Source organism: Juglans microcarpa x Juglans regia, chromosome 2S (assembly GCF_004785595.1).
Source record: "Juglans microcarpa x Juglans regia isolate MS1-56 chromosome 2S, Jm3101_v1.0, whole genome shotgun sequence".
NCBI classification, from domain to species: domain Eukaryota; kingdom Viridiplantae; phylum Streptophyta; class Magnoliopsida; order Fagales; family Juglandaceae; genus Juglans; species Juglans microcarpa x Juglans regia.
Window position 1 is genome coordinate 4,078,090 of NC_054597.1, and position 23,219 is coordinate 4,101,308.

Below are 23,219 nucleotides of genomic sequence, written 5' to 3' on the forward strand. Positions count from 1 at the left end.
ATTCTAGCATACGGATGCTAAGTTGTTGCCCTGATCTTTGACTGCAACGTCGAAGTTGATGACTTGGGTATCTTTCTTCATTTATTTCAATGTGGTTATTTTTTATTAACCAAGCTCCTGAATGTTGTTGGAGGGCTGAGAGTATTGACTCGACAAAAACAGAGGGGGATGAGGTGGTAGCAATATGATTATGCACCTTTTTGTCTTTGAGGAACCAAAGATTGTCCATTGCAATGGTAGCAAAGATTTGGAAAGAATGGTGTTATTCCTCTAGGATTTTGAGGAACTTAGAAGGATTGAGAATGCTTTTGATCCAAATAAAGAAGGGTTGTCTTGCAAAAAAAGTGGTATCATTTGGCCATTTTGAATGTCTCCACAGTACTCTAGAGTAAATACAGGTGAGAAAGAAATGAGAGATTTCTTCTTGTTCAGTATTACAAAGGAGACAGACAATTTGATCATTGGGTTAGTGGAGGTGAGTCGTGTTATTCTTGATTTTTGTCTCCAAAGAGATTCTTCTCTTAATAGTAGCCCATTGATGTTTTCTTTTAAATTAGCGTCCAATGTGCAAGAGGAAGGTTGAGAGTCTTCTTCTTGGAGAGAGGAAATGGTAGACATCAAGGCTTGAAGTTGGGATTGGATGTGACCAAAACAGTTACGGTTTCATTCTCGAAGGGCTTTCTTGGTTGTTTTAAGTTTTTTTGAGAGGATAAAGGAAGAGGTTCCAGTAAAGTGAGAGTTCCAAGCCTATTTGATTGTTTTGAAGATTGACGGATCCCGAATCCAAAATCCTTCAAATTTGAAGGATTTAGGATAACTCTTCTTGTTTGTAGTGTCTAAGAGAATTGGGGCATGACCCAATGAAACACGGTTGAGAGTGGTGATGGTAGCTTGTGGGAAGAGATTGAGCCATGAAATATTAGCTATGCCTTTGTCAAGTCTCTCCTTAATCAAGTGAGGTCCCAATTTATTGTTGGTCCAAGTGAATTTCGAGATAGATGATCAACAAAGTCTAAATTTTCCATGAACAATTTGAGACCCTTTGGTTTAGAAGATTGAGCATTCAAATTACCCCCTAACTTTTCTGACTGTGTAAGGATAGAGTTAAAATTACCTAAAACTAAGATAGGACTAGAGAATGAAGCTGTGACGCTGGTGAGAAGGTCCCAGAATTTTTATTTTTGTTTTGTTTTTGTTTTTTTTTTTCCTTTCTGTATGGGGCAAGACAATAAATCAGATTGAGGAGCCACGTCAAATGGCTTAGATCAGAATACACCAACATAGAGATTAAACTATGAGTTGCAATAATTTTAAGTATATCTTTAAATTTAAAGATGTACTATTCATCTTTAAAAATAATATTTTATTGTAAAAATTATTCCAACTGCTTTGCTTTTCAGTTTTTATTTCCCACAATTTTCAGTTTCCCGAACGCCCTTTTACTTTCATTTTTGTGTTCAGTTTTGAAATATGTAAACAAAGAAATATTATTATTATTTAACATATAGTTAATGTAATTGCAAAATATAAAAAAAATAAATAAAAATATTATTATTAAAAAAATAATATTATATTATTATTTTGACTAATCCAATGTGAGGTTATGACTAAAGATTTCAGATGATATATTTGATAACGTCACTTGTATTTCTTTAAGCAGGCCACACAACATTTACCGTTGGACGTACCTCTAGTTTAAATTTGTTATTTTATTTTATTTTCTAATTTTTTAATATTTTTTAAACATCCTTAATTATTAAAAAATACTCAACTTCATTAATATTCAATTCCTTAATCATTAAGTAAAAAAAAAAAAAAATTAAAATACCAGAGCGGTAATCTTGAGTGGTAACGTAACTAACGTTGAATGAGCTAAGCAGCATTTTCCTTTCTTTTTAAGTGCATCATTAGTCCAGCATACCTGGTTCGGTTAAAAAATACTGTGTAGTTTCAAGAATATGCACGCCAAGCGAACCTAAGAACAGAGAAAATGACAGACCGAGAGAACTGATGTTTGAAAATACTTTATGAACAGCATGATGCAGCTTGGGATCCTTCTGCAGGTCTGTCCACGAGAACCATTCCTGCCGGATTTTGAGCAGGCTGAGCTCTCGGCAATCTTTTAGCTGTATATGGAGAAATTTCAGGGTCATGGGCCACAAGAATCAAAAAAATGAAAAAAAAAAAAAAAAAAAAAAAAAAATACTATAGTTAAACTGAAAAGGCTACCAGATACTAGAACAAAGAAATAATCATTGTATACCCATCATTCAATGATGTTCAAAAGCAAGAAATTCAGATGAATACCAATTTTTAGGCAAGAAACATGCTGATATGCAGCCAAGATCGATGGACCTTGATATGTCTATTACGCTAATGTTTAGCTTATTCATAAGACCCATATTGTGTCTCACAGTCCATCTTTTCCTTATTTCCAGCAACTACGACCAGATATGCGAGCCCTTAATATCCCTCCCAGCCAATTTCACCAATTCCCAAATCTTTTACAAACCTTAACTGTATTTTCCTAGTCCTGGAATCACCCTCTGGTACCCTGCATCAAGCATATAGGCCAAACAACTGACTCCAACCTAAAAAGTACCAACACTAGAGAGTCTGCATTAGTTGTAAGGTTAACTAAATAATGCCTTCAATATGGCGTTGACAAGATGAGAACGAGGACTTTGTTCATTAGTCTGATTAGGAAAGAGAAATGATCAAACAACTACCCCCTTTACAATTTTTCTACAACCTTCCAATAAAATAATATTTTTTGAAATATTTATTTTAGTTTTGATTTAATGTATTTGAAATTTAAAAAAACATTATTTTATTGATAAGTTGTAAATAAAGTGTAGTTGGGTTGTAAAACTTTGTAGTTAGTAAAACTTTGTGCCATGATAACCCACTCCCATCTCATGACTTAAAGAAAACACAAACATAAATATAACAGGATGGAAACAGAAGAACACCCGTTTAGCCACCCTCATGCTCAACAGCAGAAGGAAAGAAAATCTTCCACATTGCCAAGTCTAAAATTTGACTAAAAGTTGAAATTTTGGCTAAAGCCAGAGCTATTGGAGATATTAATCCAAATTGGACTATCCATCCTAAAATCAAAATAATAATATAATATTATGTATTTTAATATTATTTATTTTTTAATATTTTGCAAATACATTCCATATTTAATTAATAATTTAATTTTTACTTAAAATCATTGTTTCCCAACTATTTTTTTCCTCAACCAAATTATCCAACAAATACACTCCAACTAAAGGAAGAGGAAAAAAAAGAAAGGAAAATGGGAACTGAACAGTAGAACTTGAAGAATATTTTTAGACTAAAAAATTGTTTTGGAGATGATCAGTAGAACTCCAAACTTGGAGAATAGTTTGACTTTACTGTAGCTCAAAAGTGGAGCATTGGAGTTTTGACTACTCCAATGCCAGACCACTTTAGTAAAAGTTAGGCAAAATTTAGCCAAATGCCAGTGCTTAAGTGAGCATAAATCTCATTTAAAAGGCAACCCAATTATGAGTTAAGAATTCATTTTATTTTAAAGGGTATCATAAATTTATTCTACTGTTAATACAGAAAGTGGGGCATTTAATGGGATATCAGAGGTTCATTGTGCAAACACTACCATTAAATTAAAAGCACTAAAAAATAAAATAAATTGAAAGAATAAAAATGATGCCAAGATATAGTTTCCAAGTGGTAGCAATCAAAGTACAATACCTATTTCGTAGAAAATGTCATTTACATTGACAGAGGTTTTGGCAGAGGTCTCCATGAAAAAGAGTCCATTTTCCTCGGAATATACACGTGCTTCCTGCAATATCAAGTAGTTGAAGCACAATAAACACATAGCTTCAGCAGATAACAGAGTGCAACACATAGCTTTAAGCAATCTTGTGAATTTGTAGCCTCTCATAGATTTCATTAATGGCACAAATATGAGGTTTGGGGATTCAGGATCTTACAGTTTAGCAGCTAATGAGTCAGAATCTATGATAATTGGGGCTTCATAATGGGAAACTAACAGATCTGATGCAGATCCATGACAGATTTGTTCGGTTGATTTTGGAGTTTGGAAATTAGTGTGAGCTAATAATAGGAGTTCAGACAACGCTTTTCAATAAGTAATTGAAGAATTAAAAACTGCAAAATGCGCAACCAAGTACACAAGAAGTATACAAGATGAACACTTAACTAGAAACAGAAATACTGGAGTTCAGAGAAGGTAATTTGAATAGAGGAAAAAAAAAAGGTGAAATCAGGCTTTTGTTAGAAAAGAAATGCAATAAGTTGTCGTTGCTCTGTTTTTCAAATAAAAAATAAAAAATTATCCGCAATGAGCTGACATGGTATACTCCCCCAAGTTGGAGCACAAACAAAAAAGGAAAATTAAAGAAAATAAGGTGTAAAGAAAGAGATTCCACACAGTAAAACTGTAAAATAGAAAAGTAGTACTCACTTCGGCTGTCACTTTCCTCTTATCTTCCAAATCAGCTTTATTCCCAGCAAAAGCCATAACCATAGTAGGATTTCCTGTAACAACTCCAAAATGAGTGCATAGTCATACTTGCAATTAGTAATTAAGAAAATCTAACCCATTTTCATCGGACATAATGATGGAAACAATATTCTGCCGGCAGCTGGTTAGTTGGGCTCGACTATGTTTGAGGTCTATGAAATGGAGGTATTGACATTTTCAGAAATCATTGCAAATTTGAATAGGTTGAGGCCCTTACAAGGCATATTGATATTTTCAAAAGTAACAAAAAAAAATTGGGCAGACAAAGGACCATATAATGTATGAATTAGTATTTGATATTTTAAGAAGCCAATTAAACAAAAATATGAAAACAGAAAATTTTGTTTGATGTGTGAGGGATCATTCTCTTGGGTATGATGTTCAAGAACCCTAATGAGAACTATTTCTCTCTTCCCATTCTGGTGACAGTGCTGTTAGTCTTGTGGACGAAAGAATCACGTTGCTCAATTTTCTTTTGCTCAAACTTAACATTACTTATCCAATATTTTAGAGCTCAGAAGGATCGCATATATTAGTATAGCCATTGTTTTATCTAAAAAAGTTGTTTCACACTATATTTCACATTAGTTTACTAACAATATTGAGAGTTCTTATTCTTCCTTTCATGTTCCCTATTTTAAGAAAGAAGGGGTGTCAGAATGCCTTACGTTTCAATAAGGGGTTATTTAGGTATTCGCCAACCAAGGTTATTTTTTTCACAATAAAGCTAATGTATATGGGTATACAGAGTAGATGACATATAGATTTTAGAAAGAATATATAGTTAATGTTCACAACCACAAAACAAGTACGATTCCCGTATTAGAGAGGCAGGCTATAGTCAGAATATTAAAAGCATGGTGCAATATAATGAAGAAACTTCCAGAGATAACAAAACAAGAACAAATGAATAATCAGGAAGAGAAAACACATTCCCTCGTCCCTTTTCTTTTACTTTAGAAATTCATTTTTTCTCAAATTATGCAAGTTCAACCTTAACTAGTAAGCACCTTGCTTCTGAAGTTCTTGCACCCACTTCTTAGCCTGTCCAAATGACTCCTATAATTCAGAAGAAAAAAATATTTAATCAACAAAGCCCGAGTAGGAAGATAGAAAAAAAAATTAAAATGAAAACCCTGCCCACAAATGCTTTGATCATATGCAACCAAATCCTCAGCAAAATTAATCAGAATAGCTTGCTTTCATGTCGCACATGCGCAGTTCATGCACATGTATTCTTGTAAATAAATAGGGAAAGACATCATACACTGCTGGTGATATCATAGACAATGATGGCAGCAGCAGCACCTCTGTAATACATGGGAGCCAAGCTATGGTACCTCTCTTGTCCTGCTGTGTCCCATATCTCAAACTTCACCGTTGCATCATTCACTGCCAGCGTTTGCGAAAAGAATGCAGCTCCTATAGTTGATTCCTATCGTAAACATTTTGTAACCACCAAAAAAATTGAGAAATTGAAACAAAAAAAATCAATGGACACAAAAGTGCTCCGCCCATTGTTTCATCATAAGGTATTGTCTGGAAAACTCATAGCAAATTATTTTCCTTAATATCAATCCATAAAGTTGGAAAGGGTGTCGCCTCAGCACCAAAACATGGGCAGCCATATAAGCCTCAACTGAATGGGTCACTAGGAGCTAGATTTGGTTACCCATGTCAGATAAATAACTGCCTGTAGTGTTATGCAAGTTAAGACTGTAAAAAATTAAAACGCAGGTGAGTTTGGCATCTCTCTCTCTCTCCCCTCCTCAATTGTGGTTCTCAAGGGTTCATTTATGATCCCCCTAGTTCTTAGAGTTTGAAAAACATCTTCCCTTGGAAAGGCCAATATAATATTTTCTAATATTGAACATGTTTTTCCCACGGCATTATCTTAGCCTCTGAAAAGGAGTAGAACCTTGACCAGGCAATTGTGTGGATGAGCAAGCCAAGGAACTGAGGTTAGAAGCTGAGAAAGTGATGTCAATACTCGTACGGATTGTAGAATGCAACATGCCTATTATGACGAGAACTCGAAAGTAGCATATTTATCATACCATCTTCTTTTTCTTTCATTGTTTCTTTAATTTTTTTTCGTTTTTAGATTTTTGTCGAAACAACCGGGGCCGACATCCTGCTTGTTTAGATAAATTCATGATCACAGCTCTATTAAATCTATACATCTCTAGTGTATCCTCCCACAGAAAATATGTTCAACCGAAACACAGACCCTTTACTGTATTACTGAATCAGAATCGGAATATATATACATAAATGTATGTGTGTGTGTGTGTGTGTATATATATATATAATCACTAAAACGTAAGGGAAGAAGAAGAAGAACCTGGAATTCTAGGAATTGACCCTTGACAAAGCGCAAGACGAGGCTGGACTTCCCGGCGCCCATGTCGCCAAGCAGAACCTGATAATGAGATCAGGATCAGTATCCTATACGTTTCTCCAAAAAAAAAAAAAAAAAAAAAAAGAGGAAAGCGAAGAACTTGAACCACAGAGAGGAAAAGGAAATTGCACTGACCAGCTTGGCATTGAGATTGTTATGTCCAGTCGTGGCCATGGAGTGGAATTGCAGAGATCGAAATTAACGAGAATACGAAGCTAATAAATATAGAACAGAGCGATTAAAGAAGAGAGCTTTTTGAGTCGAAGAATTGCCGATTAAAAAAAAAAAAAAAAACACAACGAAATTATCAGTCCAAAGAAAGAAAGAAAAAGGCAAAGTGGTTCTTTCTACCGTACGTGTTTTGCCTTCCGCTTATTGCCGTTTTCCTTTTGACGCGACAACGCGTGCGTCACGACTCACGGTCACCCCCGCTGCTCGCCTCTTTGGATGGCTTCTTCTTCTTTTTCTTTATTATTATTATTTTTTTATGCATCTATAATTTGTTTACAATTTTTTTTATAATTTGTTTTATAAATAACTAATACAAATATAATATTTTATTAAAATAATATTCAATTTTATAAAACTACCATTTATTTAATATAAAATTGTAAAAACTTATAGATTAATCATTTTCCTTTAAAAATAAACTTTATTTTGTAAGAGTCTCCAAACAGGTCATCTAATTTAATAAATTACACCTAAAAAAGAGTAACAAATTACTCTAATAATTTAATAAAAGTATATGTTGCCTTTAGTTATCATCAAAGTCTATCAGAGTTGATTCAAATTGTACTCCAATATTTTTTATTTTTATTTTCTTTATTATATAGTAAAAATAAAAAAAGAATTCGTCTCTTGGACGATTATGTTAGTAAAGGTTGGGCATTCTATTTTTATGAAAAGTGAAATCGAGTCTCTGTTTAGATAAAGCGTTATCTTTTGGATATTTATCTTTAGAAAGTATCAGTAGTAGTGAAATTCAGATCAGTTTAGTAGCATACTGGTGGAGTTCTAAATAATTAATATAGAGATATCATTATATGTATCCGTTCATAAATGTAAATTTTTTTTTGAAATGAATAAATGAATGATGTGATTTCATAAACGAATGATGTATCCGACTGGACCATCTAAAAAGTAAAAACTGGTCGGCAAGGCCGGGCCACCCATAGAGCCATCATTTTCATTTGTTTCTTTTTGGTTTTTACAATTTATTTTTTTCTAAACTAAGGTTATTTGGATAAAGTATTTTTTGACATTTCATTCGGTTCCCAAGTTTTATTAGATTTAACTTGTAATGAAAACATATAACTGCGAATTTGAAAAAAAAAAAAAAAAAAACTGATAATTTGGATACGAATTGTTGACTTCCATCGTTTGTGGTGTAATTAGAAAAAGAAAATATATATATATATATATATATATATATATATACATACAACCATTTTCACAACTATTTACATAATTTTATTCTTTATTTTATAAAATTGATATCTTTTACAAAAATATCTTCAATTTAAAACATAATTTTATAAATAGTTGTAAAAAAAATTGTAAAAAATAACATCGTTTTTTTTCTTTCACTTCTTTGTATTAATAATGAAAGCATTTTGACGGGTCTTGTTTCTTTTTGGGCTAAAATAATGGAATTGAACCACTCATAATTGCTTTGGATCAAAATAAACAATGGAACTGAATATGCTTGAATTGCTTTGGATGTTGATACGTACGAGTGTATCCTGTCAGAAACTTGTGTTCTTTTTCTCAAACAAATCTATTTTTGGGAAAACAAAAAAAAAAAAAAAATGATTTTATGGACTTAATTCTGATAATTTTTCTAAACAAAAAGGAGGGGAGATGGCCACCATTGGACTTTGGAGTGGCCTCAGTCTCATCCTTCTCTTGAGACGTGAGATAACCAAAACGCTTAAACGCTTATCATTTATAAATATTCATAAAAGAAATTAATGACGACCCCTGTCGCCACAGAAAGCTATGTTTCCTGTAGCGTTTTGAAGAAGACTTAAACAAATTTTCATTTCTTAGATATGTCAACTGCAGATACTACATTCTCGAGATCTGGAGAGGAATTGCATCTTTCAGAATTTCATTCCTAAGAGAAACTAATTGGAGCTTCTCCATGTCACCAAGTTTTTTTAAAAGATGCATCTGACAGTTTTCAGCAGCCATGACTCCAGCTGAGTAAGCTCCATGGACAGATCCCTGATTTTCCACACTAACTGCTTCTCCAGCAAAGAAAAGATTACCCATGGGTGCTCGAAGCCTCTCGTAGACATCTTCAGATTTTCCAACCAAGTCATACGAGTAACAACCAAGAGAGTTTGGGTCTGTTCCCCAACGAGACACGAGATACTGAACCTGTTGACAAGAACCAATCAGACCTTAGCACAAGGACATTGGTATTTAATCATCAACTTCAGTAAACCATTGTAACTTCTCAGCCCTCCAATATAATATTGTTGCCAGACCATATATTTCATTGAGAGAGTAATAGGCAGAGCAAAGACAAATTTCCTGGAAGAAAAACGGACACATGAAGATACTGAACTTACCGGCTCAGTTGCATCAGGAAACATTTTCTTGAGTTGTGACATCGCAAAATTTGCAGTAGACTCATCAGACAGCTTCTCAAGATCGTATGCAAACCTTCCAGCAGCCATGTAGACAAGGACTGGATGGCCTGTTGCCTTGTGAAGATTGAGAAAATAACCACACGCATATGAACTGGGTGCAACAGTGCCCAGAAATTCTACATTTGGCCAAAAAACTTTATCAAATTGCAGGGCAATCTTATTTTCATTTCCTACACCAAGATCAGAAATAGCAGAAAGCTTCCAGTCAGGCAATTTTGGCTCAAATTCAATCAATTTGGCTTTGAGAACCCCAATGGGTACTGTTAAAATAGCAGCATCTGCAACAAAGATCCTCCCATCCTCAACTGTGACCATCACCTTATTACACCCGTTGGATATCTTTGTAACCCTACATAGAAAGATTTATAAAGCACCATAAAACAACCCATTTTTCTTATTCACGTTCACTATGCTATGAATAATAAGAATCTTAGTTCAAAACAGCATGAAAGCTGCACACGGGATAGCCATAGAATTAACCAAAGGTAAGTGAAAGCAGGGGGAAAAGCATAAAAAATCTGAGCTAAAAACTTCATAAATATGTTTTTCACCTAAGGAATTCCAAGCACATGTTGTCGGTTTAGTTAGCTTAGTTAGTAAACTCTCCTGGCATCATACCAACAACCAAGGAGTAGTCCAATATGGAGTTTAAGGGGAGGGAAACAACATCCTCCCATTGTATAACCCGTAAACTTAAGGGGCGTCCAATGTGATTGTGAAGAGGAACGAATTCCTCCTTTTTCTTTTATAAGAATAGGAAACCAATTCCAGGATTCCTCCTTGCTTCATTATTTCCGTCCAACCATCCTGATTGCAGTAGGTTCATTTTTTTTACCAGTTTTATTAATGGGAATGGGCATAGCCCAAGTACATGGGACATTCCCCATTTTGTTTTTGCTTTTCTTGATTTTTTTTTTTTTTTTTTTTTTTTGTGCATAATTTTCAATTTATCGTGTATGAATGAATGCACTTGAGTCATCTAGGAAATTAGAAGCAATACCGGTGATTCAAACGTATATCAATATCTTTTGCAAGAGCCTTTATTACAGGATCATAACCTTGCACCATAAGCCCATGACCACCAGAAAGAACATGCTCCTGTACATTGAGGAATGTCTTGATCATGTAAGTAATAATATTTTTTTGATCATGTAAGTAATAATAGTTTTTTGATCATGTAAGCAATAATTTGAAGGAGAAGTAACTTAAAACTAGAGATTACTAGTCAGCACGTGGCCCAACACAAATTCCATCAAATTGACATAGATGTATGTTGGTATTAGCGTAAATTTAATTGATATTAGTATCCAAGAATATTTTTCTTTAACTTGGCAACTGATGCCAAAGCCAGTCAAACATAAAGAAAGGCTTGTACAGATACAATGAAATGTCTTGAACACATTGTTGATTTTTTGTGGAGAAAATCTTTACAACTGCTTGGAGCAGATTGAACATATGATCAAGCTGTTTAACAGTAGTTGGCTAATTTGATAAGCCTATCTCTAACTCACTCCCCCAAAAAGAGAACCCTATGTCTAATAGTTTACAAAGACAGCAATTTTAGGAAGATTGTTGCAAAGATATTCTTCGACTCATTTTCTTCGTTCTAACTTAAAGGATGGAGACTTCAAGAGTGACCTAAAAAGTCACCTATTTTAGTTTTCAGTGGCAGACAGATTTGAAATGGGTAACCATACTCCATGATCATATCCTGTGCAGCCTTGGGGATGTTTGACAATTGCTGTCTAATTAGGAAGTTCTTTAGTTTCTTATAATCACCAACACTTCAAATCATTATCTCCGCCAAAAAACTATTAACTGAGAAAGATTAGAAACAACACTTGCCTGATCCCAGCTTTTTAAAGATATCATGTCAGCATCTGCTGCAAACCAAGCTTCCATTCTACATATGTACCATTGCAACACTTCATGGGCAAGTCCTTTTTGTCTACAGAAAAATGGAAGTTCCATGAGTGATGTTAACAGATTCAGAGCAAGTTGTGACAATGATATGCCCTGCTTCCATACCTTAAATCGGGAAGTCTATCCAACACAATTGAAATTGCTTGAAGAACAGACAGGTCATCAGTATGCTCATCTCTTACTTTCCCTATCTAGAAGTGTAAACAAAGAGCTAAAGACTATGTAAAATGCCAGGAGCAGAACACAGTCACAAGAAAAGAAAGTTCAAGACGAAAACATGAAAAAAAATGACGAAAAATAGGTTTCTGATCTCTGTTCTACCTCTTCTAGAATTCTCTTAAATGTTTCTCCAACTTCAATGACTATATGTTGAGGAACTTGATGGCCATCCACATCATAGAGCATATAGCTGAAAGAAAAAAATCCAGATCTTCAAGACAATAGTTCAGAATGAAAACAAAAGAAACATTAATTATGAAAAGAAATACTGTGGTTTCATGGGCTACATGATAGAACTATGTTCAATGCAAGAATTGAAACAGAAGGTTGTGTTGATCTGCAGCCTTTCTGATGACACTGTAAAAACCTTTTAACGTTCTTTTACTTTTATATGTTTGTTTATTCGTCTCTCCATAATAAACATAACCACATAGTTACTAACGTCATGAGGATGATTTTTCTAAGCCAGTAATTTATCTGGGCTCAGAACGTGTAATTTATCTGGGCTCAGAACGTGTAAAGCATTTGCAGCATTGATAAAAAGATAAAAAGGAGAGCATCATTTATGACAGCATCAATCAACGAGTATCGAAGGCTGTAAAACGGATTATGATGGCCAATAAGCATTAGGACACAGCAGACGTGCATTGTGCCATTTATGGGTGCACATATACTGTCAGATGCAAAGTATAATAGAAATGCTAAGGAAATTATTACCTTTCTAAATCATGGTCGTACAACACAGAGTTATCACCACTTGTACGGTACATTGTAAGCCCTAGACCACGTATCAGTGGAGCTAAGGGATTCTCATTGCAAACACCATGTAGCCTGAAAAACATTCATAAAGGAATTGATAAGGCACTTGTCTTGTAATTCTTTCAATGCATATATAATGTATGCACACTACAAAATGTAAGTGATGGAACCCACAACTTTGGAGACGGAAAATTCTGTAACTGAAAATTCTTATAATGAGAATCCTACTATTTGAGATCAAGCGTTGGCTGAGGGTAGAATTCAAAGAAAACTCATTTGTGGACTATGGATAATGGAATCAAATCCAGAAGCGGGGAATTGATGGTAAAGCTGATACCAGTATGCAGAGATAGCGCATGAACCATGGATAATAGAGCAAATAAACTGGATAGTGTGCCACAAGAACTAAAAGCATTGTGAACTTATGGATAAAGACACCATTTAATTTTCATTGCATAACCAACGAATCCACTTGTATTTACAACATCCAGAGTTTGGAAAGGGATCCACAAAAAATAATAAGTGAACTTACCATGATGCTCCCATATCTACTGGACAACCAAATGAGTAGTCTGTATGAATACGTCCGCCAAGTCTATCCCTTGATTCTAGCAAGATCACCTGAAAAAAAATATTGACGATATTAAGAAATTGCAGAAAGCAAGACAGAGTCTTGCCTACCTAACGCTTCTAGTAAAGAAAAAAAGATATAATGCATTACATATGATCACCTTAAATGATGCATCATTGAGGATATGTGCAGCAGCTACACCCGATATACCACCACCAATGATTATAACTGAAGGTATTGAACCCTGTTGCCTCTGAATATGGGAGGCAAATGTGCCTAGTCATCATACACATGCATATCAGCATTTATCAAGCACGGATAAAATTAATACAAGATGAAAAGAGATACCCTGACTTAATTAGAATAAATTCTGACTTAATTATTTCAGTTAAAAGATACACCCTCTTTCCGCTCTGTCTTTTTCTACACAAGAATTAAAATTAAATAATTAAAGAGAACTGTTAATATTGTAACATGCTTAAGCAAGAAGAACGAATCTAGATTTTTTTTTTGCATTCAATAGACAATTGGCACCCAGAGACAAATCACATTAAATACAAGAACAAGGTTATATTTTTCATTGCAATCATGCCAATTTAAACAAAAAAAAAAGAAGCAAATCAGCGCACTTTTTTTAATAGTTTATCATCTAACCAGGCCATTCTTTCACATTTATTAACAATAAATCTAGGTGATTAAGAGATATTTCTATTGTTAATTGAGTCAGAATAACGAGTTGGACAAGTTTTGTTGTAAATATGTAATGTGCAAGGGAACTACATGCACTACATCGTTGGACTATTTGGACCAAATAGAAATTAAATATATATATATAAATATATATATAAAAATATATATATATATATATATATATATATAATATCTTCTAGGGAATATACTGACCGTCTAGCAGATTGGTGGAGAATAATTCCTTGGATTCCATAGAGAGAGAGAGAGAGAGAGAGAGAGAGAGAGAGAGAGAGGAGAAGAAGAAGAAGAAGAAGAAGGGTGATTCTCAGAGACGAGAAAGGAAGACGCGAAAGAGAAATCCGAATCTGAATTTGCTAGGAACGTTGACAAAGCGAGCGATTATAATGATTTATTTGAAGGGTGTATAGGAATCAAGAAATTAGAAACAAACTGGAAAGAATGATAGAGAATGAAGATGAGAAGGCCGGCAATGAAGCGGCTCAGATTGGAAGAACAACGTAGCTTGTCAAACCAGCTCATAGGATCGAAGTGTTGGGCGTCGATTGCATAGATGAATATCGTATGATCTTCTCCCCCAGTTTATCTCGCTCTCTCTCTATCTTCGTCGTAAAAAAGAAAAAGAAAAACCAGAGATCCCTCGCGCCTCGCTTCGCGTCGCTCGCTCAATCTGGCTGCCCGAAAGAAATAGTTATAGAGCGGTAGCAATGGCCGTGGAGAATGACTATTTTCTAGTTATAAAAATATTTGTATATACATATATATATATATATATATATATAATATAAACAAAGGATTCCTAATTTTCCTGTGCCGTCGTGGGGTAGGTCGGTGGGCTCGGTTCGGTCCGTGTTCTAAGGTTTTTGATTTTGCTTCCTCTCCTTTTGAATCGATGGACTTTGTTGCGTGTTGCCTTGGGATTATTAGGGGATAGTTTTGGTGTCTTTAGATCTCATCTTATCTTATTTTTTTAAAATGTACTGAAAAAAAACATTTTATAATTTCAAATATTAACTTTTTCATATAATCATCACTTAATCATTATAATTTTTTCCTACATTTAAATAAAATACAAAAAATAATTTAATTTTTTCAAATCTCAAAATAAAAATTATATTAAAAAGTTATATTCTAACAATATTTTTTATTCAACTTTTTCACTATTATTTTTTAAAATCCAATATAATACCTAACTCAAACAATTTCACTACAATTTAAAAAAAAAAAATCTCACTACTATTTATACACTATCTCATTACTATTTACAAAATTTTCATTTTATCAGCAAGAACATCAACATTAGGTAAAATAGAGTAATGCTAAATATATGATGGAGTATTTAAGGAGTTTTTAAATCATCTAAGATTATTTACCATATACGTATAATTTTTTTATAACTCATTCCACCTAACGTTAAATATATTATGTCAAATTATATTAATTTATATGTTTTTTTTTAGTTGTAACACTTTTCTTATTTTATAATTTTGCATGAAATAAATGATAATTTTATAATATTAAAATTTATATTTAGATTGTAAATAACGTATTATATTAAGTCATTACATCAAGTCATATTAATTTTTAAATTTATTTTTATGAGATCGGCTCAAGAATTTCTCATAGAATAATTATTTATAATTATTATAAGTGAATCATAATTTTTTTTTTTTAAAGTGAATCATAAAATTGTAGTGCAAGTAGGATGTTATGTTGGTATTAAAATACCAAATAAATAGTTGTATCCGCAAATTCAGGTAATAACTCTAAAAACATCTGAATACATATCTATCTATGGCCATGGGTGGGACCACGCGATTGCTGGTTATGCGCTGGTTAGGGGCCCCGCGCTACGTTGCATCCGTCAGGCCATTAAACTTTTATAAAGACATAAAGAGACGAGACGAACCAACCCAACAGAGTATAATATAAAGTATATACTGACAAAAGAGTACCAGCACCGCAAGTTTTTCAATTCGAGTAATGTTACAGGCTTTAAATTTATAAAATTTGCAAAAAATCTTTGTAAAAATGATTAAAAAATAAAATTTACATTTTTTTTTTATGATGGGATATTTCTTTTTTTTAAAAAAGAGTTTGCACGAAATTTATAGATTTAGATTTTGTATATATCATTTCTTATTAGCATTGTATTATCTTAATGTACTAATAACTTTTATGTATATTAATTGTACCTGAAATCTTCTTGAGATTAAATCCAACCTTTTTATGATTTTATTTTACGATACGTTCGTCTTGCATCCATCTTAAATTTCATATTAAATTACTTAAGAATCTCTTGTCCCAATATTTTTTTATTTTTTATTTTTTATTTTTTATTTTTATAAGCATCTCATATCTCTATCAAGAGGCAAGTTACGAAGGGGGGGTTGGCGAGGTTGGTCTGTCAACATATGCCCATCTCGCCAGCTCATTGCTGCATGCGCGCCTACAGTTACTATGTACCCTTGGTGCATAAATGCGTGACACTATGACCTTCCTGTGATGACATGTATTGATATTACAACAATATATATATATATATAGATATTCTTTATTTCTGATTTGGTCAACACATCCCATGAGTGCATCTCTTGTAGGAGAAAAAAACAAACCAAACTTCTTTCATATCTTTGCATTAAATTATTAAATTTTGAAAGTACCTTTCAGATAAATTTCCAGTCAACCACTCAAACTGCTTATTTTGACTCATTTTACTCTACTATTTCATGGAAATTTCTGAAGGTGCTATATAGCATATTCCAACACTTTTTAATGATCTACAACTGCTGGCAGCAATCAAATATCATAACTGGACTTTATCATATTAAATACGAATAAATAAATATGAGAAAAATATTATTTTTCATTCTAAATTGTATCATCTTTAGTCGCACATGGCTTTATGAAGTGAGATGATAAAATAAAGATGAAAAATAACATTTCTCAAATAAATGAACAGATAGAATCGAGTGCCCCAATTCGCAGTCGCCTGCCTGGCTGTGACTTGTAGGAAGGAAGCTGCGCGCTTATATATATATGTCCATCGCATTTTCCTGATAGTTACACAAGGAACATATATATATATACACACGACAACTTATGGTTACTAGTAGAGATGTCTTTGAAATACATACATTCAAAATAAAAAAATAAAAAAAAAAATTTCAGAAATATATATAATTTTCTTTTAATGAGATTTACTCGTGTTCATCCATCTTACCTCATCTGCCGCTGTGCCAACCTTGCCAATTATTCTTCAATCTTCACTTTAGACTTGAAACGGTTTCTAGCATTCATTTGCGTAATAGTAAGTAAAAAGCAGCCCAAGCCCAAGCCAATATATTAATATTTTTTTATACTAGTTGATTTGGCAAGCTTTTACGTCACTTGTGTTTGATGCGTAAAAAAGGACTTGCAAATAAATATATTTTTGAGGAGAAATTGCCTTTGTTTAGCAAAAGTGAAATGATTTTTACAAATTTTAAATAAAAAAGTTTCGTATAAGTCTTTGTAAAAAGAGTTTTACTATGTACAAGTAAGTTTGCATATCAATCTGCGTATTAATATTGTTGTCTTCATATTCTAAATTCAAATTAGTACTGTTTTTAATAAAATCTACTTTCTGACCAATCATATTGAATGAATGCGCGTATTAGTGCGCATAATCGTTTATAATTAGATTTTTCTTTGTAAAAATGTAGGTCACACTTTACAAAAGTGTTAAAAAAAATCATTCTTTTTAATGGAATCTTTTTTTTTTTTTACAAAAGCTTATGCGAAACTTGTACATTTAAAACTTGTACGTAGCAATTACTCTTAATAAATAAAAAATTGAACTTAACAAGACTTGTGGCAGTGTTTCACTCACCCATAAGTTGATGCTGTTGATGTTTCTGGCTCCTCCCTTAAACTGAGCAACGATAATGGTCTTGAGAGGTACAACGCAGCATCGGGTTCAGCACAGCTACTACTTGGGTCAAGAGGCCATCTCATTGGAACAATCAAATTCCTTTAGCAAAACCAATTAAAGTGGTTAGAGGTGGGATCAGATTTGGAACATCTAGCTACTTTAGTCCGGTTCTATGCTTAATTCTGTTATATTTTGAAAGCAGATTCAGGTAAATTCATACCCCAAAACACATCTGTGTTTGCAGCGTTGCATCTTATCCTCTGTATAACTACTAAACAAGATGTCAACGTGGTTGGTAGCTTTAGTACATCAGATAGTGGCAAAACATCCAAAACCTTCATAACCTGAATGTAATTTGAGTCCTCCTTGATTATATCTACTGTCCAAAGCAGATACAGGCGCCGTTGCCCTTTGATCTTGTAAGTCTCTAATAGTTGAGAAGACCTCCCATGAAGGGCGATGGGGTCTCTCACCAATTGAGGCTGACGCCAACCACTTGCAAGCTTTGTCAACATAGAAACCACTTCCTTGCATATCTCTGCATTTCTTATTCTCGCCATAGATCTTCCAAAAGCATTGTTGAAGCAAACCTATATTTCAATTAAGGAACTAGTAATCTCACCATATATGTTCATATCAACTCAACCCCATTACAATGTCGAAATTCCAAGTGTTTATAAAGTCATATTTCCAGTTTTTGCTTCTGACATTAGTAGGCTTTCATGATGATAAGAGTAATACTAGTCTTTATTCTGAGATTGTTATCTCCATTCACACCAGCTGATCATGGTGTGCTATTTAAGTGACTTCAACTGGTGTGATTGGAGATAACAATCTCAGAATAAAGACATGGGATGTACCTTCCATGTAGCCTCTCTGAACAACAGAGTGTCGTTATGGAGTAAAGTATCAAACTGGCCAAGCTCCACCAGTGAGGCAATAATAGCCTGAGCCAAGCTCTTGTCCTCATCTGCCTTATGGAAACACTCCCGTTCTTTGGCATCAAGGACTAGTTTCTTCCAAACAGAGCCACTGTTGAGTAAAGTAAACTCATCTCCCAATATCCAAAGGCAATACCATTGTATATAAGACAGGTAGTAATTACCTTGCACGTGTCAGTGCCACATTTGCTCTTTGTCGATTGGAAAGGAAACCTACTGATCCATTCCCATTACATCTAACAGTAGAAATAATAATCACATCTTGCTCACCTCCTTGGAATCCATCCACAGTGCGAGCACTCACAGAGAAGCCACTATCAGAATGTTTTTTGTATTTTCTGATTTGCTCTTCAATCGCATAAACTTGAGCCTTATATGGTGATATGACTCCTATACTAACAGGATTACTTGTGTCAAGGAATCCTGCGGAAGAAACGGGAAAGATATAAAGGGATTCATATAATACTTTTCTGGCAGCAATACCTCTTTTCTTTTATGAATAAAAACCTCCATTAATAGGAAAAAAAGAAGAAGAAAAACTTACGTTTAAAAAGCTTGGAAACCATCTCAGTGACCACGGCAGCCTCAACCATATTCTTCGAGCTGAAACTGCCGCCACGTTCCTCCTTACCATGAGCTATACTTATAAAAGAGTAGGAGCTGTACATTTTGCCCTGAAGGAAGCGCTTCTCGTAGCTTCTTTGTTTAACATTTTGAGCATCCGAAATCTGGCCGTCATAGAACTCCCTATTTGGAAATAAGCTGATGGATGGATGCATCCTGTACTGGATATCAAGAAGGAGCCTGTGGTGCCCCAACATGACCAATCTTTCGAACAAACTCCTTCCAAAGTTAGCCTTCTCGGATATCTAAAAAAGTGCAAGTTCAGAAGTTGTTAAATAAAGTGGTATCATATGTTCATGATCGGTTGCAAACACGAAGGAACTAAGGATGAAGAAATAAAAACCTTGCTTTTAACCATAGCAGGGAGCTGCCTCTCATCCCCTACGAGAATTGCATGACGCAGACCAGGTAGCTGTAAAGGAATGGCTGATTCACATTCCTTAAGTTGAGCAGCTTCATCGATGAGTAAATATTCCAATGGCTCATTTACCTTTCTGTTTAATTTGCAAGAGCTTGATGCAGTACAGAACACCAGGCACGCATTTTCCAAGCAAAAATATTTTATGGCATATTTTCCTACTAAATTTGGTAAAATGAATGTCAGACGAAGAGATCTCAGTAACTGCAGGCACTCTTTTCTCATGGTACTCCAAATTGTAAAACAACCCACACTGCTTCCAGTGTCTTTGATATCATTGAGAACTTGTTTTAACCCTTCATTGGCTACATGGGCACCGCTCAACGTAGATTCAAGAGATTTGAGCAAGCCCAGAGCTCTAATCATGTTCTTCGCTACCTCTAACTGGATTAGAGAAGTTGGCAAGTGAGTATATAAATTAACCATGCAAAGCTCCAGTGACTCACAAATTGAAATGAATGTATTCTTAAAATACTCCTCAAATGTCCACGGAACATCACCATCCTTTAATAGATTGCTGTCACTCTCCTCCTTTTTGAGCTTATCATCGTCCCCATTTTCATCATTCTTTATGTTTTCCAAGTATGTATTGTACCGTGATTCAGGATCATCGAGCAAAGATATCATTGATTCTAAGGAATTTTTCCATCCAGTCGCTGGAAGAAAGCAATTCACAAGCATATCAACACGATGGTCAAGAAACACATCAAGAAGATCATCGTGTTTGCCAATCTTCATCCGCTTATTATTCCCAAATAAAAGTATATCCCCAAGCCCATATGAGTCATTCTCTGGCGTCTGCATCTCCCTAACCAACCTCAGCAACCGTTTTGTGACCTCCAGAACTGCAATGTTAGTTGGAGCACATGTTAATGTTCTGTACTACATTTTAAGGAGGGAAAATAGTATGAAACCAATGGTCTTTGTTTTCCCGGTCCCTGGAGGGCCCCATATCAATTTGACAGTATTCTGATGATAGCAGTTTCTCATATCAATACAACTCAAAACCGCGGCTGTTTGAGAGTCATTTAGATTATAAGAACTGTTTACATCCCGTAGATAAGAAGGAACAAGACTGCATTTTCCTTCAAAAAAGCAACTAATACAATTTTCATCCTGTAAGTATAAAATGGATTGGAAAACCCAAGTCAGTGAGTTGGCTTGTCACTCGCGAACAGCAAGAAATACAAATACTACTTAAATTGACAAAGCTGACAATTTTCATCCTGCAAGATCTACAAACATAAAAATTATTCGATATGTATGGTGTGTGACAGTGAAGAGCAAAATGAGTTATAATTCTTACAGCTGAATTCGCTTGCAGCACTTTCTCAATAAGGTTACCCCCATCCAGCTCCGGGTCCAGTGCTCTCCATATGCGTTCATTTGTAATCATGTTCATAAGATAAACTGCAAGAAGTGTTTCTTTCTTGTTCTTTTTCGAGTCTAGTTCTATCAAAATGGGCTTTGATGCCAGTATTTCGATCTTACCCAAATTTTCATCATCAAAATTCTCTTCATCAGAATCTTCTTCTTTTGCCCCATGAACATAACCAATAAGATAGAATCTTCCGGGCCTGTTCAAATCATCAATGCTCATAGGTCTAACATCTGTCAAGGCAATAAGATCACCAACTTCGGGAACATATTTTCCTACATCTTCCTCAGCATTGGCAATCTTCTTCAATGTGATTTCGTAAAACAAGTGTTTGGGAGGTTTAAAATCTTTGGATGTTTCAACAGCATCTATTTCACGAGTAGGTGCTTGAAACAGGGTTGTCATGTTTGAAAACAAATCAGCATGCGTTTCCTCAAGTAATGGATAAATGAATGACTTCTTGTAATCTTCCACCGATAAGAATGTCTCTGGGATCCTTTCCACCTGTCATTGAATGTGTCACACTACTTATGAGTGGAAATGTGTTCTAGTTTCCTATCAATTTCATGTCAAATCTCAATAATGCAGGAGGATAAATTACAATAAACCAACTCTCTGCCATGGTAGGAAAGCACTTCAACCAAACCATATATTCCGATGAATCAAACAATATTTATAGATGAGCATTCTTAATTTCTTAAACGCCATGGCAAATCAACTCTTAGATGGAGGACTGACAAATCCTCAATGATGCCTGACGACGTGTATCTAGGAATTAGGATAGATGAGTATGCCCATAATCTTGTAATAATAAAATATGTATTCCAATAAAATAAGCTTATCCTGGGCATGTATGATTTATAAGATGACTATTTACATGGAAAGAAGAACACAAACCTGGTTTCTGTAGATATCTTTATTGATAACATCCTTGAGAGACCATGAGAAAACTATGTCTAATAAGCTTCTGCCATCAAGTTCTTCCTTCTTGAAAAGTTTCTTCTCCATTTCTTCTTGGTGACTTCTGTATCGCCAGTCAATTTGCTAAAAGACAGTGCTCATCATCGTTCAATGCATGCATGGCAATTTAAGCCTGTAGGAAGACAGAGAGGCTTTTTTTGTAAGCAACATTGCATAAATTTAAAAAATACAAATAAATATATACATACATACATATACATATACATATATATAAGAATAAAATTACTCTGCCCTCCACTTTTGACCACTCCACATGACCTCTGGTCAAATTTTTTTTTTTTTTTTTTTACTTAGTGATTAAGAAAGTGATTTTAAGTATATTGATATATTTTTTTATTTTTTAAAAATATTTAAATATATGAAAAAAATGTTAAGAAGAAGAAGAACAAAAAAAAAAAAAAAAAGTCAAGAGTGGCGACAGAGTAATCCCACAGAGGGCTGAGCACCGACAGTTTCGGAGTCGGAGGGCCCAACCTCCGACTCCGACTCCGACATGTAGAGAATCCGACTCCGATCCGACTCCGACTTGTCGGATCGGAGTCGGATTTTTTAACTTTTTTTTAAAATTTTTTTTGAACTTCATATTTGACCCACTTTAAAAAAAAATTATGGTCTTTCAAATTTCAATTTTCTCAAAATTACAATCCAAACTTATTAAATTTTTGATTATAATAAAAAATACAACTAAATAAAACAAGTAACATACTAACATACATTCAAAAAATAAAAAGAAAGTCATATTTTTACATATACTCCCATCGTCCATGATTCCATATCCACATCCAACTAATCACTACACTAAACAAAGACACCGTATACGAAATGAAGATTAAAAAAAAAGCACCGTATAGTTACTATAGTATACTATTATAATTACTATAAATCTATTTTTAATTATATTATATATATGATATATATTATTATATATGAATATTAAAAAAAAAAGGCACTGTATATGAAATGAAGATTCAAAATATAGTATTACTATTTTATATATAATATAGTATTAATATATTATACTATTAGTCTATTACTATATCTTATAGTATAATTACTAATACTATAGTATCATGCTATTAGTATGTTAGTGATTTAATATTATATATATTAAATCTCTAATCTCTTATACTTGATATATATATTAATATATATAAATATTAGTAATACACTAATAGTATTAGTATAT

At 33.9% G+C, this 23,219-nt stretch overlaps 2 protein-coding genes and 1 pseudogene across 2 annotated transcripts; all 3 read right to left on the reverse strand.

The window, feature by feature from the left end:
- Window positions 1-1,813: 1,813 nt before the first annotated feature.
- Window positions 1,814-7,299, reverse strand: LOC121252319 (ras-related protein RHN1). The gene is made up of 7 exons (XM_041151921.1): window positions 7,077-7,299; window positions 6,885-6,962; window positions 5,808-5,975; window positions 5,551-5,599; window positions 4,481-4,554; window positions 3,742-3,835; window positions 1,814-2,126 (listed from the first exon to the last, which is right to left on the reverse strand). The coding sequence occupies exons 1-7, from the start codon at window positions 7,113-7,115 to the stop codon at window positions 2,026-2,028; spliced, it is 603 nt and encodes a 200-aa protein (XP_041007855.1). The 5' UTR covers window positions 7,116-7,299; the 3' UTR covers window positions 1,814-2,025.
- A 1,655-nt stretch (window positions 7,300-8,954) lies between these two features.
- On the reverse strand, window positions 8,955-14,520 carry LOC121252213 (probable polyamine oxidase 4). Its single transcript, XM_041151743.1, has 10 exons — window positions 13,974-14,520; window positions 13,231-13,346; window positions 13,032-13,120; window positions 12,458-12,571; window positions 11,843-11,930; window positions 11,627-11,712; window positions 11,444-11,546; window positions 10,599-10,696; window positions 9,518-9,947; window positions 8,955-9,323 (listed from the first exon to the last, which is right to left on the reverse strand). Exons 1-10 carry the CDS (start codon window positions 14,011-14,013, stop codon window positions 9,009-9,011), a joined length of 1,479 nt encoding a protein of 492 aa, XP_041007677.1. The 5' UTR covers window positions 14,014-14,520; the 3' UTR covers window positions 8,955-9,008.
- Window positions 14,521-16,971: 2,451 nt separating this feature from the next.
- LOC121252157 lies at window positions 16,972-22,204 on the reverse strand (annotated as a pseudogene).
- Between the last annotated feature and the right edge of the window lie 1,015 nt (window positions 22,205-23,219).

Coding starts and splice junctions, on each gene's coding strand:
- LOC121252319 (XM_041151921.1), bottom strand. CDS start 7,115: ATGGCCACGACTGGACATAACAATCTCAATGCCAAGCTG. Junction 6,963..7,076: donor ACAATCTCAATGCCAAGCTG/GTCAGTGCAATT, acceptor TCTCATTATCAG/GTTCTGCTTGGCGACATGGG. Junction 2,127..3,741: donor TGACATTTTCTACGAAATAG/GTATTGTACTTT, acceptor CTCCATATACAG/CTAAAAGATTGCCGAGAGCT.
- LOC121252213 (XM_041151743.1), bottom strand. CDS start 14,013: ATGGAATCCAAGGAATTATTCTCCACCAATCTGCTAGACG. Junction 9,948..10,598: donor GATATACGTTTGAATCACCG/GTATTGCTTCTA, acceptor CTTTCTATGTAG/GGTTACAAAGATATCCAACG. Junction 9,324..9,517: donor TTCCTGATGCAACTGAGCCG/GTAAGTTCAGTA, acceptor TCTTGTCAACAG/GTTCAGTATCTCGTGTCTCG.